Genomic DNA, 18,185 nt, shown 5'->3' on the forward strand with positions numbered 1-18,185 from the left:
GGAACTGCTAGAGTGTCCACAGGACCAAAGAGCATGGGGGACCAGTTGTCCATCTCTCCCTAGACAGATGAGAAAACTGAGGCCCCAAGAGGGTTCGTGAAGAAGGGCAATGTGGGGGGACTTCCCTGGTGGTCCAGTGGTTAAGAACCCAACTCTCAGTATGAGAGATGCAGGTTCGATCCCTGGTCAGGGAACTAAGATCCCACATGCCATGGAGCAACTAAACCCGCAAGGCCAAAAAAGAAAAAGGTCAGTGCGGGTTTAGTTGACCCCTTATGAGTAAGTGGTGTGGGATGGGGTCAGCTCAGCCCTGGATGGAGAGCACTCTACCTTCTGCCTCCGACCCGGCTCTGAACCTGTGGGACCCTCGTCCCCTCTGAGCTTTGTTGCAGGAGTGTGACCAGAGGATGGTGATCACTTGCACTTTTCTTTTGGACCCACCTAAATGTCTTCCCCCTGGGTCAAACAGGCCATCACTTGGTTGGTTGTCTCATGTAACTAGATTTTACCATTGCTGCCCTCATGCATTGTCTGCCCTGAGTGTTTATGCAGCCTTCTGGGTGCTTAGATAAGAAACACTGACTTTCCTTAGCCTTCTTTGGTGATCTCCATCAAAAGAATCTAGGAAAAACACCCTTGTTGATGAGGCCAGCCCTTTGTCATGTGGCCTGGCAGAGCACTGCCCTCACTTAAGGATAGAGTAGGTCTTGACGGTAGAGCCAGGGTTTCTGGGATGGGGCAAACATTACCAGGTTCACGTAGGGAGGAATTTTTCTCCTTAAACAGATTTCAACTTGAAAACTTGACAACAGAAGTAGCTGAGTCTCACCATGGAGAAAAAAAACAAAGGAGACCAATTTAACCTTGATTTAACCTTGGGGAGTCCGTTCAGCATCCTCTGGGCGGCTGCTGGCAGACGGTGCAGGACGGGGAAGGAGGAGCTGCCTCTCCAGGGTGCCCTGTCCAGGCAGGACTCCCTCTTCTGCAGAATTCCCAGCTTCCCCTTCCCAGCACAGAGTCTTGGGGGTTTACTGTCTGTGATTTTGCTGGTTCAGGGATCCGCTTCTCAGGAAGTTGAAATGTTTCTCAGTTCATTTCTCATCACCCCCTTCAGGGGCTCTAGTCTGGGGACACTTGATCTTCAGGTCTACAACCCATTCTTATTAAAGTTCACTTAGAGATATTTTTATACAGAGAAATGTTTATTTCTGGGGATAAAAAGGATTTTTTTTTTAAAGTAGTCATGTAGGTGAGAGTTTAAATGCTGCTGTGTTACTTACTTGTCTGAGGCTGGGGTTCTGCAAATCGAAATGACAATGATTACCGTGCTTGCTGAGAAAATAAAATAAGGTGCTCAATAAAGGTTAGTTCTCTTTTCTGCCCAAGGAGCCCCTCCTATACACACACACACAGAGACACACACACAGTTTTCATTTAAGAAGCGTCCTGAGAAGGAGAAGTACAGTGGAGAAGGAGTCTCACGGGCTTGCTCACCCCGGTGTGCACCAGAGCCTTGGGGGCACTGCAGTCCCGGGGAATTCCCTTTAAAGTCGCCTCATCCTTCTCACAGGCGAGAGCTGCCTTTGCTGCCGCCGCCTCTGCCAGCGCGGAGTGAGATGGCATGCTGCCGTGGGGCGACCACAGGCTCGCTGGTCTTCCCCTTACGAGCCCTTGCTCTTGGGATGAGAGAGGTCATTTCCCAGAGTCCTAGAGTGTCCACTGATCCAAAGAGCCTGGGGAGCAGCTAAACCCTCCCTAGACAGATGAAGAAACTGAAGCCCCGAGAGCGGCATGAAGAACAGCAGTATTGGTTTAGCTGTCCCCTGATAGGGGACTGGCGTGGGATGGGGTCAGCCCTGGAGGGAGAACCTCTGCTCTCCCTGTCCTGTCCTCACAGTGCCTCAGAGCCTGTCCCCTTGATTCGGGGTGTTTTGCTCAGCCTGTTAGTACAAGGGGGCAAAGCCACCTAGATACATGCCACATAGATGTTGGAGGTGAGTTCCTCAGAGCTGCCTGCTTTGGGGTGTGGCACTCACCTCTCATCCTGTGGCCAGAGCTTACCTGGCTTTGAATTCATCCTCACCAGAAAGTAGTAGTTCTGCTGTCTAACGTAGAGTTAAACTCTGTCTAACTTAGAGTTTTTCGTTTGCTTGTTTCTAGAGCAAATCATGGAGGAAAATAAAAAACATGGTGCACTGGTCTCCCTTTGTCATGTCCTTCAAGAAGAAGTACCCCTGGATCCAGCTGGCAGGACACGCAGGTAGCTGCGGCTCTCCTGGGACATCTGGCTCTCTGGGGAGGCGACCAACACGTGTCGGGGGTGGCCCTGGATATTCTGAGAGTTCAAGGTTCCGAACAGAGATGCTCTCCAAGAGAAGGGCCCTAACACTGCCTTGAAAATGCACATGACAATCGCCCTCTCCCTAGTCTACGTCACCCCTTCACAGATCACACATCTCTCCCTTCAGACTCTGTCTCTTTCAATCTCTTTCTCTCAATCTAGCTTTCATTTTAACTCAATAAAACAAAGTCCTCCGTCTTTTTAGCTCGCCTGCCATTTGTCACCCTGGACAAAGAGACAGAGCTAAGTGCTTCCCTGAGTGCCTGTTTTATGCTCACCTCACCGTGCTCCTCGGGGTAACAGCACAAATGCAGATACAGTGTCTGCCCCAGCGGAGACTCGTAGCTGGTGGGAGAGACGGGCAGGTCACTCCACGAGTGTTAGATGGTGTGGAGTGCTGGTTGCAGTGGCCAGGCCCTGGGCTAGCTGTGAGGTCTCCAGGTGGCCCTCAGTGACAGGGGAGGACATCTAGAGCTGTCTAGCCCACTAGCCGTGGCCCTTTGTCATGCATCGTCCTTTGTAATGATGATCCATCCATCATCAGGGGGGTTTTCAGTGGCTGCCTGTGGACTTCAGGGCAGCGCAAGGTCTGACATTTTTTTTTATATCCTCAACCACGTTGGCCTAGCTCAAGGCAGGCCGATGGACATCCTTCCTCAGTACTTGCCTGAGGGTGTGGCTCAGAAATGTGGAGTCCCCAAGTTTTCTCCCTGTCCTGGCACTAAGTCCCATCCTATCAGGGCTTCTCCACTGAGAGTGGAGACACCTTCGTGGCTGGTAAGGGTTGATGGTGGGGTGGGGGGTAGAAATTGCATAGAGTGGGGTGCGTAGGTCCTGCCCAGAACCTCTGCTAGTCTTGCTCACCCTCCAGCTGTGAGCACTGCTCTGTTCCCAACCTCAGAGGAGGAGCCTGGGGTCTGGGAAGTCGGAGAACCAGCCCAGAGTTCCCATCTGGGTGTAGGGGAGACTGGGACTTGCCCCCAGTCCCCTTAAAGGGCTCGTTCCGCCAGCGGGGACCTGGGCACACCCTGAGCCCTATGCTTAGCCAACCCCGCAGCATCCCCTGTGATGGAGGGGCGTGTGTGCCACAGGGGGAGGTCAGGGCGGGGAGGGCCCGGGCCAGAGACCCAGGGTCTCCTCCACCTTGCTCCGCAGGGAGCTTCAAGGCGGCTGCCAACGGCAGGATCCTGAAGAAGCACTGCGAGTCGGAGCAGCGTTGCCTGGACAGGCTGATGGGCGACGTGCTGAAGCCCTTCGTGCCTGCCTACCACGGGGACGTGGTCAAGGATGGAGAGCGCTACAACCAGATGGACGACCTGCTGGCTGACTTCGACTCGCCGTGTGTGATGGACTGCAAGATGGGCGTCAGGTGAGCCAGGCTTCTGGGACGGGGCCCGCCCGCTCCTCGGCACCCAGCTGGCCGGGCAGCAGATCCTGGGCACGGCGGCGCTCAGGGATCCCAGGAGGCGAGGCTTTCTGGGTGGTCCCTGAGGCCTCATGTGTGCAAGGAGAGGCCAGGGGTCTGGGTGGACCCCAACCCCGGTCATCTTGCATATGTGTGGAGGGGACAGGGAGGCTGGCTCTGCCCAGGACGACACCTTTCCTTCTCCAGTGAGCCAGGGGCCGAGGGGACCTGGAGGAGTGTGGAGCCTCCCCACGGAGAGGGCAGCACGTTTGGTCAGGCGGGATTGCTGGGGCGAGCAGGGGGGTGGCTTCCTGTTACACGGGCTACAAGAGGGGCGACGGGAGGGAGGCTCTTGTTATCCCATTCTCCCGCCCCTGCCCCCTGACAGCAGGCACCAGCTTTCTGCCTTCTGGACTGGGGCTGGTGGTGGCCCCAGCCTGGCAGCTGCATGTTCCCGGGTCAGGGGCAGGACACATGGCCAGATGTGTATGTGGGCGGCCTGTGTGTGGAATCGGGGCCCCCCACCGCATCCCAGACTCTGCCCAGACAGGACCCAGGAGGGAAGGAGACAGGAAGAGTGGGCTGGAGGAGACAAGGTGGCGAGCAGAGCCCAGAGGGCCTGAGACCTGGCCGCCGTCCCTGCTTTGCTGGTCGGGTTTTCTCATCTCTCAGACTCTGACCATCTCACCTCAGGAGTCACAGGGTAACTCCTTCTCCCCAGCAGGGCAGCGGGTGGGGAAGTCCCCGCAGGCCTCAGAGAGCCGCCCCGCTGCAGGTGCCGAGAGGAGGCGGCCAGACGCCGGCTCCTCCATCCCACCCGCTGCCCGCTGGGGAGACCAGGCTCCCAGCCGCAGAGCTCACAGCTGGAGCCTGTGTTTGCTTTGGATGGTTTAAGCAGTTTTATTTCTTAAAAGAGGAGATTGAGAAAGAGGAGTGTGTGTGAGAGTGTGTGCATGCGTGCGTGTGTGCGTCCGTGCAGGAGAGAAGCAGGCAAGCTGGTCAGTTTTCTTTCCCTCTTCATTCCTCCTGGGAGTTGTGTCATAAAATCAGACCCTGCAAGCTGGCCCGCTGTGTCCCCTTGGCATTGCCCCGAGGGCGGGGACGAATTGGTGGGTAAGTATAGGTCCTAGTCTTTGCTGTGGCACTGTCCCCAGCCTTCTCCTCCCTCCATCCAGGGGTCTCACCATCTCCAGTCCACCAGGGAGGAGACAGAACGTCCCTTCAGCCACCACTTGGCCACTGCTCTTCCATCCCACCCACTGTACAGTCAGACCACGGCCAAAAAAAAGTACACCCCGTGGGAAGAATGCCTGGCTAGTCAGTTCCGAAAGGCTGCCGGTGTGCCTGTCTTGTTCCCTGGCAGGCTGGGGGGACAGGAGCCTCCCCTCTCACCAAGGCTTCCCCTTCCCCCTGCCACCTGGAGCCTCTGTCCCATTGTACTCAGGGCTCTCGGGAGCCACCAGCAGGGCTGAGACACAGTTAGCTCAGTCCTGGGCAGAGCTTGGAGACTGAAAGTGTGGGCAAGTGAGGGCCCGAGTGGAGGGAAAGGGATAAGTCTCCCCCAAACCAGTCCCCCTCCAGCCCCACCTTCCCTGTCTCCTGGGTCCTGAGCGTGGAGGGCCCTTCTGTGCTCCGAGTGTTGGGGACTTCTTCCAGCCGTCCTGGCAGATGGGCCTCAGGCCAGTCTGAGGCAGTAGGCCTCGGCCACCAGAGCCTAAGAGATTCACCAGGGCCACGCAGCCAGACAGACACACCGCCCACCTCTGCAGCCGGCCTCTGACTGCCAGTCTAGCCTGGGCTGCAGCTTGGCCCTTCCCAGGGGCTCTGGTTGTCAGAGGGAGGAGGCCAGAGCCGGGGCCACCACAGACCCTGCATCCCAAGCAGGACGGGTTCAGATTCGTCACAGACTCGTCACTGTGGTGGAAGGGCTGGTCAGCAGACTGAGCCTCAGTCACGGTGGGGCCTGAGGAAAGGGTGATGGAGGCACCTGTGGTGTCCTAACGAGGGGCATTCTTGGGACCCCGGTTCCACAAGGACATCAGCCTGCTTTGCTCTAGGGAGTTTTCTTTGATTTAACCTGTAACTCTGTGTCTGGAAACTCAGGAGTGTCTTCCTGACGTTCGGGCCAGGGGCTGGCAGGCAGAGACCGAGCTGCCTTAGCACCTCTGCCCTTGTGGAAGCAGGTTGGGGAGGGTGGTGGGCATGGGTGACTTTGGTGTGTCACCTGTTGGCTCCCCATGAGCCAGCTGCCTTCCTGAGAGGCGCCCTCCCTCTGTTTCATCTTGTGACTTCGCCCCTGGGCCTCTGCTCCTCCACATGACAGGGAGGCGTGACCTTCCCACAGGGGTGGACGAGGTGGGCTGGGCCAGTGTCAGGACACTTCCCAGTGGACCCCTGACCCCACCATCCAGCTTGTGACCCTTATAGGCATCTGCCCAGCCCCTTTCCTCCCTGAAAGGTGAGCAACTCTGCCCAAACTGAGCTACGCGGGCCTCTTTTTGGAGAAAGCCCCATGTGGAGAGGGATTTGACGTTGAGGCTTGCTTCCTGTTTAAGGAGCTACTGAGAAACCTTTGCAGAAGTGCATCCACTGCAGGCCTCTGCAGTGCTCTCAGGAGCATTGGGATGGCAGCCCCTTCCACACCACACACACAAATACACAACACGGGCATGACGCAAGTCCACGCAGAAGCCGCCTGCCCACAGCCTCTGCCCTGAAGCTGTCATCATCACTGACCTGGCTCTGCACACGGTGGTGTGTGTGTGCACGGGCGTACATATAGTGGTGTGTGCATGCATGTGTGTGTGTGTAGACACAACTGAGGCAGACTGCCTCCTTCTGGTCATCATTCCCTGTGCTGTGCTGCGCTTAGTCGCTCAGTTGTGTCCGACTTTCTGCGATCCCAGGGACTGTAGCCCGCCAGGCTCCTCCGTGCATGGGATTCTCCACGCAAGAATTCTGGAGTGGATTGCCATGCCCTCCTCCAGGGGATCTTCCCAACCCAGGGATCAAACCCAAGTCTCCCACATTGCAGTGACTTCTTTACCGTCTGAGCCGCCTGGGAAGCCCAAGAATACTAGAGTGGGTAGCCCATCCCTTTTCCATAGGAACTTCCCGAACCGGGCTTTCCTGCGTTGCAGGCGGATTCTTTACCAGCGGAGCTACCTAGGAAGCCCTCGTCACTCCCTGGAAGGTCCTAAATGACCAGGCCCAAGTTCACACCCAGAGATTTGCTTTTTTCTTGTTAAGAGTTGGTCCAGTGGTTCTGGAAACTTTTTAATAGATGTAGATTTGACTAGTGTGTTCTGAGTCCCACGCTGGCCGGTTGGAGGTGTGGTGGGTGTCAGTGGAGCAAAGCCCCTGGGGACAGATGGCAGGTGGAGGCCAGGCCGGTTGTCACAGGCCACTGTGTGGGCAATGCCCACCCACACCGGCCCAGGGAGAAAACTTCCGTCTGCTTAACTGACGCTGCAGGTTTCTGTTTCAAGAAGGGTCACAGACAGCTGCTGAACTCATTGTCGGGGGTGACGGGGAGTTTGAAATAGTAGCAGGGAGGAGGGTGGGCGTCTGATATGCAGCAGGAGAGTTGACTCACCCCGTTGGCCCTGGGGTGTGCAGCAGGGGGGTGACTCACCCCGTTGGCCCTGGGGTGTGCAGCAGGGGGGTGACTCACCCCGTTGGCCCTGGGGGTCAGGGAAGCAGCCTGGGGCCAGGAATTCAGTGCCAGGCTGCTCAGAGTCTGTACCATCCCCGCTTCTGTAACGTCTGCTGATTTCTAGGGAACCCCTGCCAGTTGGTCCTGCAGGTACCCCCCTGACCCGCGCTGCCCCGCCCCCAGCACCTGTGCAGAGGGCGCGGCGGCGAACAGTTTGCCTAACTGCATCTTCTCGAGGCCTGGTGTCTGAGAGTCAGGAAAAGCCCAGCATGTCTCTTCTGTAGCAAAAGGAGCCCCAAGGCTCCCCTCTCCTCCCCTCCATCATGCTTCTCCCTCCAGCACTGTGGCTCCTTCAGAGACCGCCTTCTGGCCTGGCCTTTTTACTCAAGAAAGTGTTCTCTCTTCAGAGAGAGCCCTCAAGAGCACCAGGGAGATGGGCAGGGTAGAGGGACAGAACATGCTTCCAGACCCACACAGGTGCTGGCTTCCGAAGCCCTCGCTTCTTGGGAGCGTCCCAGGCAGCCATGGGGGGCGGGGAGGCTGGGCCCTGAATGGACCTGCCCTCAGCCCCCTCCCCATCCTCACCCCAGCAGGACGAGCTCCCAAGCTGCCCTGCCTCCTCCTCCCCCGCAGATCCTTTGAGCTTCCCCAAGAAGGAAGGGCTCCTTGGGCTTTGTCAGGCCATCCCAGTGGTCTCAGAATGAAGTTGCCCCCATTAGGCACGGCTGCCCCGGTCTCTGTAAAGAGCCAGGCCCAGCCCAACCCAACATGTGCCCGCCCTGGGTGAGCCTGGCTTGGCCAAGCTGACTGCAGCCCTCTGGCAAGGCGCCAGTGGGCCTCGGTCCAGCCAGTGGCCCTCATGAGGCCTCCCTTCCCTCGCAGGACCTACCTGGAGGAGGAGCTCACCAAGGCCCGGAAGAAGCCCAGCCTCCGGAAGGACATGTACCAGAAGATGATTGAGGTGGACCCAGAGGCCCCGACCGAGGAGGAGAAAGCCCAGCGGGCCGTGACCAAGCCGCGGTACATGCAGTGGAGGGAAACCATCAGCTCCACGGCCACCCTCGGGTTCAGGATCGAGGGCATCAAGGTGAGGACGGCCCGGTGGGGCCTGAAGCTGCCTGAGCTGCCCAGCTCCTGGATGGGAAAGGACTGGGTCCTTAGATCCTACCAACATTCACCCCAGGGGTTAGTCCTTCAGAGGCTGTAAGATTCCTCCCAGTATAGACCCAGGGCATGGGCAGCCAACCCCAGGGGCAGACGTTTGGGGAAATTGGCCTACTCCTTGATCTGAGTCCGGGTAGGATGGCCATGGAGGGGGCTGGGGCCTTGGAGCAGGGGTAGCTTCTAGCCCTGCCCAGCAGTAAGCTCTCTACAAATGACCCTGCCTTCAGTCTAGACCATGCCCTGCCCTGAGTACCCACCCAGGAGGTCCCTGCCTGGATATCAGGGCTGGGAGCTGGCTCATTCTCCCCAGGGTCCCAAAATGAGGACTTACAGTGAGATGCAGGCAAGGGAGGGAGCCTGCTAGCTGCTTTGACATCCGAGTCATCTGCCCAGGCGGGCAGGACTAGGCACTGTTCCGTCCAAGTCACCAAACACCTCTGGGGAGCCTGCACCGAGGCCACCTCCCAACTTCCGAGCCACCTCATTCTCCTTTCTTTCCCTTTCACTCATCTGAGTAGGGCCTGAGAATGCTTTCCCCAGACCCTGGCTCCTAGACGCCGCCCTTGCTGTTGGATCTGGGGGTCAGCTCAGACGTGTGTTTCGCCTCAAGCAGCATGGTGTGAGGTGCTGGCCCCTAGGTCTCAGGCAGCCATCCCTGTCAGTGGAGGACAGTCCCTGAGCGTTCTTGGGTGTCTCTGCTCTGTCCATTCTTGGCTCATGTTGGCCGGCCCTTGCCCAGAGTAGGGCGTGAGTCCCGAGTGAGTGAAACCAGGGCAGCTTCCTTGCAGATGGCATTGGGTGGAAGTTTCTGCTGGGCAGTGGCCCCCAGGACAGCTGCTTTACGAGCTGAGAAAGCCACTTGCCCCTCCCTTGTCTTCTGAAATCAGCTTATGCTGTGCTCTGCGTCCAGTGTTGTTATATGCACATCCTCTCCCTCTCAGCGCTCCTTTTCCTTTCTGGATCTGTCTGAGGCAGTCTGCTTTCCCCTTCACCTCTCTCTCCATCTCAAGCTGGGTCTTCTGGTCTCTGTCATCCAGCTGTGTGGGAGCAGCCCGCAGCCCGTCTTCTCGGGCTCTGAGAGAAGCCAGCTGCCTTCACCAGCTCTCCGCCAGCCTCTCCCCTCCCTTAGTCCAGGAAAGGGCCCCCGCAGAGACCCTCTGTGGGGTGGGGAAGGCCCAGCCCACAGCTGTCTCACGCTGCCCAGGGTCCTGCCTGTTCTTGCAGAGGCAGCCACAGTGCCTTAAGCTCAGCTCCTGGGGTGCACAGACCCACGTCTGGGGGCTCCTAGGGGAGCCATCCTTGCTCACTCTTTGATCTTAAGGAACAGATTTCCTCATGGAGGTGCTAAATAAGCCCCACGAGTTGCCTGGTCTTCCTGGAACAGACTTAGCACCGGGCTCAGGAAATGGACCCATTTTGTGTGCTGGGCGGGGCTGGGAGCCGGGTGGGCTGTTAAACCTCAGCTTTCAGGGAACCTAAGTCAGATACCTGTAGTTACAAAGGGAATCTGAACGTGGGGCAAGGGGCGCCTCTCTCCTGTGGTGAGCAAGGGTGTCCCTGGGCAGCAGGGACCTTCTGGCACCCCGGTTCCAGGATCCCGGCCTCTAGGGGCAGCGGAGGCCCGTGCGGCTCCCTCAGAACCCCGCTGCTCACACTCGGGATCCTCAGGATGGGCAACTGTCACGGCCTTGCTCCCCCATCTTGGCCCAAGCGCCCCTCAGGCCTCCAGGCCTTCCTAATGCTCTTCCTCTGCCTGAGACGCTGGTGCCATCCACTCCTCCTCAGCCAGGACCCAGGCCAGGCACCCTCTGCTGTGCGTCCGATTAACCGCCCTGTGCCCGGTCAGTCCGGCGCCTGCCTCCTGGTGCTGCACGCGGGCACCTCACTGCCTGGGGGTCAGTTTGGGGCTCCTGGCTCTGAAGCACGGGGCGGGGGAATGAGTGCAGTGCCCACCTGTGGGCTGTCTGCTGACCTGCCTCCCGGGTGGGTGTCGTTCTCCTCAGAAAGAAGACGGCTCTGTGAACCGGGACTTCAAGAAGACCAAAACGAGGGAGCAGGTGATTGAGGCCTTCAGAGAATTCACTAAAGGAAACCCAAACATCCTGGTGAGTCAGGTGCCCCCCGCAAAGGGGCTGGGCCCTCTCTGGGGGTTCTTGCCCAGCCCAAGACTGAGCCGTGGTACCCATGCAGAAAACCCTGGCCTCAAACTTCTGCTTGGAAGGTAGAGAGGGAGGTGGTGTGGTTGTCAGCCTGTCTGCAGGTGAACATGTGCTCGTTTTTTCCCTTCGCCAGAAACTCAGCTCCCCAAAACGTCTCCATCCCCTTCAGAGCAGTCCTTTCCAACACTGTGTTCCCCTAGCCTCCCCCCCGCCCCCCTGCCCACTGCCTGCCAAGTATTACGCCAAGTGCTCACCAAACCCTCACAGCAGCCGCCTGCAGCGGCTCGGCATCCTTGTCCCCATTTTCCAGATGAGGAGACTGAGTGGTCAAGGGCACGCAGCTAGGAAAGCGGAGGAGGTGGGGCACACACCCAGTGGGCCGGCGGCCTGCTGGTCCCTGCACTTCTAGGCCTGGCCAGCCCTCCACCAGGCTGAGACGGAGTGACGGAAGTGTGCGGGGGTTGGGGCTGAGATGTCACATCATGCTCCCCTGCAAGAACTGACGGGCTCTCTGCGCCTGGAGGTGTGGGTGGCAGAAGTTCGTGACAGATGACTTCATTTGCTGTAGGCAGGCTGGACAGATGCTCTGAGCCCTGGGATCATGTGAGATAGGGCGTGTTGAGCCCCCACACCCCAATTACAGGGCACCCTGTGACCGTCAAGGACTTGACTACACCAGGGAGGTGGGCCCTGGATCCCGCTTGAGAGGTGCCTTCTCCTGCACGGGCTCCCCAGGACTGCTGAGCTAGAGGGCTGGACCCAGACAGCCCTTCTCCAAGGAGACTTGGCACCAGCTGGTACTGGGGCATCTCCCTCTTGCCTTCTCCAGCCGAGAGACTTTGGCCCGTGGTAAGAGCTGAGGCTTCAGGCGTGGGACAGGTGCCCCAGCTCAGTAGAGCTGCTGCAGAGTGCACTGTGCCCGCGCCCGGACAAGGAGGGTTTGTTGCTGGCGCTCAGCCCCAGGCTGGCGCTGCTCCACATGGGCGTCGAGGGGACCCTAAGTGCTTGTGTGCAGCGGGCTTCCCTTCTCGCAGCCCCCCAGGAGTCTGGACACCCCAGGGCCAGCACAGCTCTGCGGAGAAGCCACTGGAAGAGGGATTTGTGGCTTTGGCTCTTCTATGCTGTTCTTTTCAAAAGTTCAGGGCACTTAAGTTTGTGTCAGGAAGTTCGCACCATGGCAACCGGGCTCTCTGGGTGCTGCCTCCACACTGCTGGCATTCCAGAATAGACTTAACCCCTGTGCGAGGGGCGTCTGGAGCTGACTCCCCTCCACCCCGGCACCTCCTGTCACGAGGCAGTGTGGAGTAGAGGGAGCGTGGGATCAGGGCCCCGGCTGCCGTGCCCTCATGGCGCCTCAGTTTCTTCATTTCTAGATGAGGAGGTTGAAATAATCAGAGTGTAAGGACCCTCTCATGCTGACGTCAGCAACTCTTAACGGGCTAAATGACACCTAGCCACCACACCCCCCACCCCGATATATTTAAAAATCTGGGCATCTTTCTGTTCTCAGATTGCCTACCGGGACCGGCTGAAGGACATCCGGGCCACCCTGGAAATCTCTCCCTTCTTTAAGTGCCACGAGGTAGGTGTCAGGCGTTTGTCCTCAGGGGTGGAGACCTGTGCTCTGTGTGGTGGGCCATGGCCTCGGGGCGCACCTGCCTGAGTTGTGGGCCTGCCCCCCACGCCAGCAGACCTGCTCCTGAAGCCTGGGGGCCATCCTTAGGCTGACTGCAGCCGGGTCAGGCCCCTCACTCCACGCACGAACCACACTGCAGCCATCTGCCAGGTTCCCCGGGACGGCCACGGGGACTGAGCTGTGGTCCCGTCGCCCTCTCCTCCCTCTCCCTCCCGGCCGCGGGGGCTCCGCCGTTCTGAGTGGCTGTGGCAGACTTGTGTCTCCCACACCGGAGGCTCCCTGAGCCTCTGGAGTAGCCAGGTAGCCCTCCATCACCACCCCGAGATCTTTAGGAAGGGCAGGCAGGTCTCAGGGTACCACTCTGGAGCAGGGCTCCTGCCTTTCTCTGCGGGCAGAGAGCAGCACGCAAGGAGCCTGAGAGAGAGAGGATTTGGGGATTGACAGCAGTACCCAGAGGGGCTCATGAGACCCTGACTTGCTGGGGAGCCCAGGCCCACGTGAGAACATGCACACACATGCACAGGGTCTGCCACCCTGGACATTCCTCCGTGGCTCTGTTCACACTGTGGGTGGTCTTGTTCTGGATCCCATGCACTCTGCCCTGGGCATGGCCACCCTCCTGGGCTCTGCTGCCCAGGAGAGAATGCGGGAATGGAGCCGTGGGCTCTGGGCCTCACCTGAGTGCAGCTCTGCCCACCTCACACTGAGGTCTCCGGCTTTCCCGAGCCTGGTCTGCAGCAGGGGGAGGTCAGGGCGGGGCCTGGCCCTTCCCGGCCTCATCTCCCTGCTCCCCTCCAGGTCATCGGCAGCTCCCTCCTCTTCATCCACGACAAGAAGGAACAGGCCAAGGTGTGGATGATCGACTTTGGGAAAACCACGCCCCTGCCCGAGGGCCAGACCCTGCAGCATGACATCCCGTGGCAGGAAGGGAACCGGGAGGACGGTTACCTCTCGGGCCTGAACAACCTCATCGACATCCTGACGGAAATGTGCCCCAGTGCCCCGCTCGCCTGAGGCCACCCTCTGCCCCGCCTCACCACCGCCCTGGCCTCTTTGCCTCCTTGCTTTCCTTCTCCTTCTGAATTTTTCCTTCACTCCCCCGCTGGGTGGAAGCCCCAGCACTGACCCTCCTGGTCGATCGGCACTACAAGACACTTTGTAGAAGAGATGAGATTTTCTAGTTACTTCCTTATTGAAGGGCTTGAAGCTGGGGTTTCCACTTTCTTTGTCAGTAGGGTCTCCTACTAGCAGAGAAATGCCCAAACCCAGGCTTGGCTGCCTGCTGGGAGGCCAGTAGGGTCTAGAGCTGGAGGGAGGCTTAGGCAGCCATGGGGTTCCTGGCTCCAGAGGGGACCCTAGCAGAAGAGCCCCCCAGCCTCTGGGCAGGTTACCTGTGGGGGCCTGCTGCCCCCTGGTGGCTGGTGCCTGTGATGGCACTGTTAGGTGTAGCCCACTTCTGCCTTACCCTTTAAGGGGATGGGTCCACTGTTTCTCTGGACGTGGCGACCTGCTGCCAGGCTTTCTGGTATTTGGGGCACAAAACTACTGGGAACAGAATGTCAGTTGTGAATAAAAGATGCTCTGTTTATCAGCCGAGGGACTCCCAGAGATGCCCTGGTGGCCTTTGTAGGTCTGCCAAAGCAGGGACCCCTCCCATTGGGTATTGCAACGCCCCAGCACTGGGATAGACCCAGGATCCAAAGGTCCCAGATCCCACTTGACTGAGCTCTCTGACATTGACCTTCCCGGGAGGGCGCAGGCAGGAGCTTTGTTCTTCCTTCTGTGGTCTTGGCATGAATTCAGGGGGACACTCTGCAAACCTGAGCTTTCAGAGATGTCCCCTGACCCCTGGGGCCTCCCACCTGCGCCTCCCACTTCCCACCTTACTTTGAGAGGTCGTGAGGGCTGGAGGGCAGCGGGCCAGGGCCCAGGCAGCGTCACGGGGAGAAGGAACCTGCAGAGGACATTCCTCTCCTGTTCTCTCGCCTCCCCACTTCCTAGTGCCAGCTGCCCCCCCTGATGCACACCCGGGGCTCTCGTGAAACCCAGAGTGCCCAGCAGTTAGGGGGCAGAGCCTCGGGCCAGTGCTGAGCAAGGAGGAAGCAGGACATTGGCTCACTGGCATCATTTTCCCCCTGAAATACTCTTAGTAGCCTGGAGGGCTTAGACCCATTTCCCAAATGTGGTGGGGGCAACTTCCTGAATGTGTGGAAGGTGCCAGGCATCTCTTCCTGGGGTTGCTAGGTTGCTTGAAGATTCATAGGGTTAGGGTTAGGGTTGTAAGCCTTATTTTAGTTGTAAAGCAAGTAGGTCTGTATTACTGAGAAGGATGTAGATCTCGCATGACTTTTAAAGAACAAAACTCCAGCTCTCTGGCCATTTGGTGCTGTGCCCCAGGTGCTCACCTGTGCTGCAGGAGGTTGGGCCCATTGCTCTGCAGGGAGATGCTCCGGGGACATGTGGAGAGGATGTGTCCCCAGGTGTGTGTGCCTGGAGGACCAGTCCACAGGGAGGGCTTCTTGGGCTGCCCCCTGTCACCCCTGGGTCTCTGGGGGTACTGTCAACTTGCCCGCATGACTTACATTTCCCTTTTCATCTTGGGTGAGTGACAGTTGGTGGGGGTGGAGGGTGGGACACACGAGGATGTGTAAGTACAGATTTTAAAAAAGGAAATCACTTTTCAACTTCCTGGCTCTTGTTCAAAACAGCAGTGAGCTCCAGTGTGGGCAGACTTGCTAAAGGTCGCACCCCCGCCTGGCTGAGCACTAGAGAGCTCGTGACACCACGTGACCCCAGAAGGCAGAAGCGCCAAAGTCAGCTTGGGGTCTGGGAGCTGTGGTCAGCTAGGTCAGAAGGGACCCCCGGGGTCTGTGCTGCAACTGTCTGGGGTGGGGGTGGGGGGGTTCTGGGACATCATGAATTCAGATGTAAAGCGCCACTAGGGGCTGGCCAAGTTACCCTCATTCTATCTATGAAAAAAAGTTTGCTAAAGCAAAATAATAATGCTATGAACAAAAATTACAGGGGACCAGCTTAACCGATTGAAGAGAACAAACTTTCCAAGCACTTTAAGCAGACACCAGTTGTTTGCAAACAATGTGCTAATATACAAGTGATTTGTTCATTAAAGGTGCCCCAGAGGGCCTCCTCTTGGCAATTCTTTGCTTTGGGTTACAAGTATATATGTGAATGGTAGAAAGTGGTATATCTGTGGGGTTATTCTATTACTTAGGGGTTTGAGGGTTTTGTATTTCCCATGCTAGTTCTGCTGCACAGCTCCTCTCTCACCCCATTCTCCCCGCTGTCCCCCACTCCTCCGTTGTCCAAGTGGGATGGATGGATCCTGGAGTGGGATTCAGGCAGTCTGGAAACCTCCCCCAGCCAGCCCGGTCCTGGCCCTGCAGGTGTCAGGAGGGAGGGATGAGGTGTGCACACCTGCATACGAGTGAGTGGGTGGCCCCGTGGGGCCCCGGGGCTCCTGGGGTTCAGCACTGCTCAGCAGTGGAGGGGGGTTCTCAACTGCTTGTCCCAAATGTGCTTTTAGTGTCATGTAAGAGGTTTTTAAGTTATATTTATTTTGTGGGTTTTTCAATTGCACAGAACACTAAGTCTGAGAGGCTGGATGCTACTTCTCCTTTAAAGCTCTGCCTTCTTTCTGAACGCCTTTTCCCACCCAGTGGAAAGAACCCGGATGTAGCCTTGGCCACTGTGCCCCTCCCCTCCCCACTCCCCATGAACTCTTTCCACCGTTAGCTGTATTTAGCTTGGAGTTTCTCTGCGTCTGGTCAACCCCCGTGTGTATATAACCCAGGCCCTTGCTTGGGAAGAGGCGAGGTGCTCACCCCCTGCCAGTGCCTTTTTCTGGAGAAGACGACTCCCCCGGGTGTCCTCCTTCCCTCTGCACCCCTCTCCTCGCCACACCTTTGGAGAAAAGCTGTTACAGACCCCCGCACCGTGCCTGTCACACAGACTTCACACGCTCTGTACCTTCCTGAATAAAGGCCCTGGAGACCATGGTGCTGGGTGCCATCTGTGTGTGCTGTCCTTCCCTCCCCATGTCCTTGAGGGGTGTCTGGGGGCGGGGGCAAGGGTATCTTTGTAAGTTGGAGGATCCAGTGGGGCTATGACAACTCCCAGGTGTGGGGTGTCAGATTGGGTAATATTTTAATCGGCAAAGGATTTTAAATGCTTTTCAAAACTCTTTTCTACTCTTCCCATGAAAACTTCACATAGTAACTCAGGGACGAAGCCACAGTCTGCTCTGCCCCGGAGCTGGCAGAGCTGCCAGCAGCCTTTGCTTACAGAGCCTGGCTCTGGATGCTCGCGTCTCCAGTCCCCTTGGATCCTGGTATCGGCTCCATGAGTAAGGCTGTATAGTCTACCAGTGGGGAAACTGAGGCTTAGAACAAGCACCTTGTCCTGGGTAATAAGTGGGAAGCAGGGATTCAGATCCAGAATTTGCCTGTTTTCAAAACCAGTTCTGTCTTCCTCCCTCCCTGGGAGGACATCTGGAGGACAGAGAGCTTGTCTTATCTTTGCCATGCATCCCAGGCACTGAGCACCAAGCCTGGCACATAATAGCTGCCCAGCGAGGGTTTGGTGGGCTAACGAATGGCCGTGTGGCTGGGTTGGCTGAGGAAGACCACTGAGAGCAGGAGCCCCGGCAGCGCATCAAGGATTCGCCATGCCCTTCCCTTAGGCCCCTCCCAGCTCTGGATTGCTGGCAGCTTCATTTGCAGAACCCAGCATTCTGTATCCAGGGGGCTGGTTCATCCTTCGTTATCATTTTGAAAAGTGACAGGACAGAAGCACAAAAAGCCACAGTGCCTGTGCACCTTCTGTCCCTGGACTGCTCTCCCCAGGTTACCCCGTGGTGACTGCTCATTCTCACACCTGGATCTCCTTCCTGTCCATGCCCCGCACTGGCTTCGTGGGGCTCCAACCAGGTTCATCCCACCTGCTTCCTGCCCTTCCTTCCCTGGGACGTGCCCAGGCCTGTGCCTGTATAACTCTGAAGTCAGGGGAATTTAACACCCCTTGTCCCTGAGGTACAAACCTTTCCCCAATGGGAGACAGGAACAGGTCACTGGGTCCCTGCTCCTGCACCACACACCCACCTGCCTGACGGATGCAGCTAACCAAAGGTCCTATTAGATGAGACCAGCGCTGGTCTTCATTCTGACACAGAAGCTTCACTGGAGAAAAGTGAGCTGTTCCAGACCCCTGCACCGTGCCTGTCACACAGACTTCACAGGCTCTGTACCTTCCTGAATAAAGGCCCTGGAGACCATGGTGCTGGGTGCTGTGTGTGCTGTCCTTCCCACCCCACGTCCTTGAGGGGTGTCTGGGGGTGGGGGCAAGGGCATCTTTGTAAGTTGGAGGATCCAGTGGGGCTTCATTCTGACGAAGAAGCAGGAAACAAGCCTCCTCCTCAGGCTTTGCTCTCCGGGGAACTTCAGCAGAGATAGCATCCTTTAGCTCTTGGCTCCCATGTTAACTCCTTGGAAAAGTCTCTGAACCCCTGGCTAAAGCAAGTGTATCCCAGCCACACTCATCTCCCGCACGCTGCGCAGTGCTCCAGACCGTCTACAGGACTTGGGGTCTGTCTCCTCCATTCCGAGAGCAGAGACTTGACCTTTTAATGACGTTTTGCAGGGCCAGACACGGCAGGTGCTCAGGCAATGTTGATGGGGTCCCTGAGCACCCCCAGTGACCATGGCTGTCGGGGACACAGATGCCCCTCCTTGGGCGGGAGAAGAGCTGCTCCCAGCTGGCATGGATTACCTGGCCTCCACCCTCTCCTGCCTTCTTGTCTGTGCCTCCTT

At 57.8% G+C, this 18,185-nt stretch overlaps 1 protein-coding gene across 2 annotated transcripts in view; it reads left to right on the forward strand.

Moving 5' to 3' along the window:
* ITPKB (inositol-trisphosphate 3-kinase B) overlaps positions 1–16,376 on the forward strand; it is a 104,083-nt gene extending 87,707 nt beyond the window's left edge. For both annotated transcript variants that reach the window (XM_020915252.2, XM_070474431.1), the window contains exons 3-8: positions 2,161–2,260; positions 3,497–3,710; positions 8,284–8,488; positions 10,569–10,670; positions 12,235–12,306; positions 13,159–16,376. In XM_020915252.2, coding sequence (XP_020770911.2) covers positions 2,161–2,260; positions 3,497–3,710; positions 8,284–8,488; positions 10,569–10,670; positions 12,235–12,306; positions 13,159–13,374 — 909 coding nt within the window. In that variant the 3' untranslated portion in view covers positions 13,375–16,376. The remainder of the gene's footprint in view (positions 1–2,160; positions 2,261–3,496; positions 3,711–8,283; positions 8,489–10,568; positions 10,671–12,234; positions 12,307–13,158) is intronic.
* Positions 16,377–18,185: the final 1,809 nt, after the last annotated feature.

This window comes from Odocoileus virginianus, chromosome 11 (assembly GCF_023699985.2).
Source record: "Odocoileus virginianus isolate 20LAN1187 ecotype Illinois chromosome 11, Ovbor_1.2, whole genome shotgun sequence".
NCBI classification, from domain to species: domain Eukaryota; kingdom Metazoa; phylum Chordata; class Mammalia; order Artiodactyla; family Cervidae; genus Odocoileus; species Odocoileus virginianus.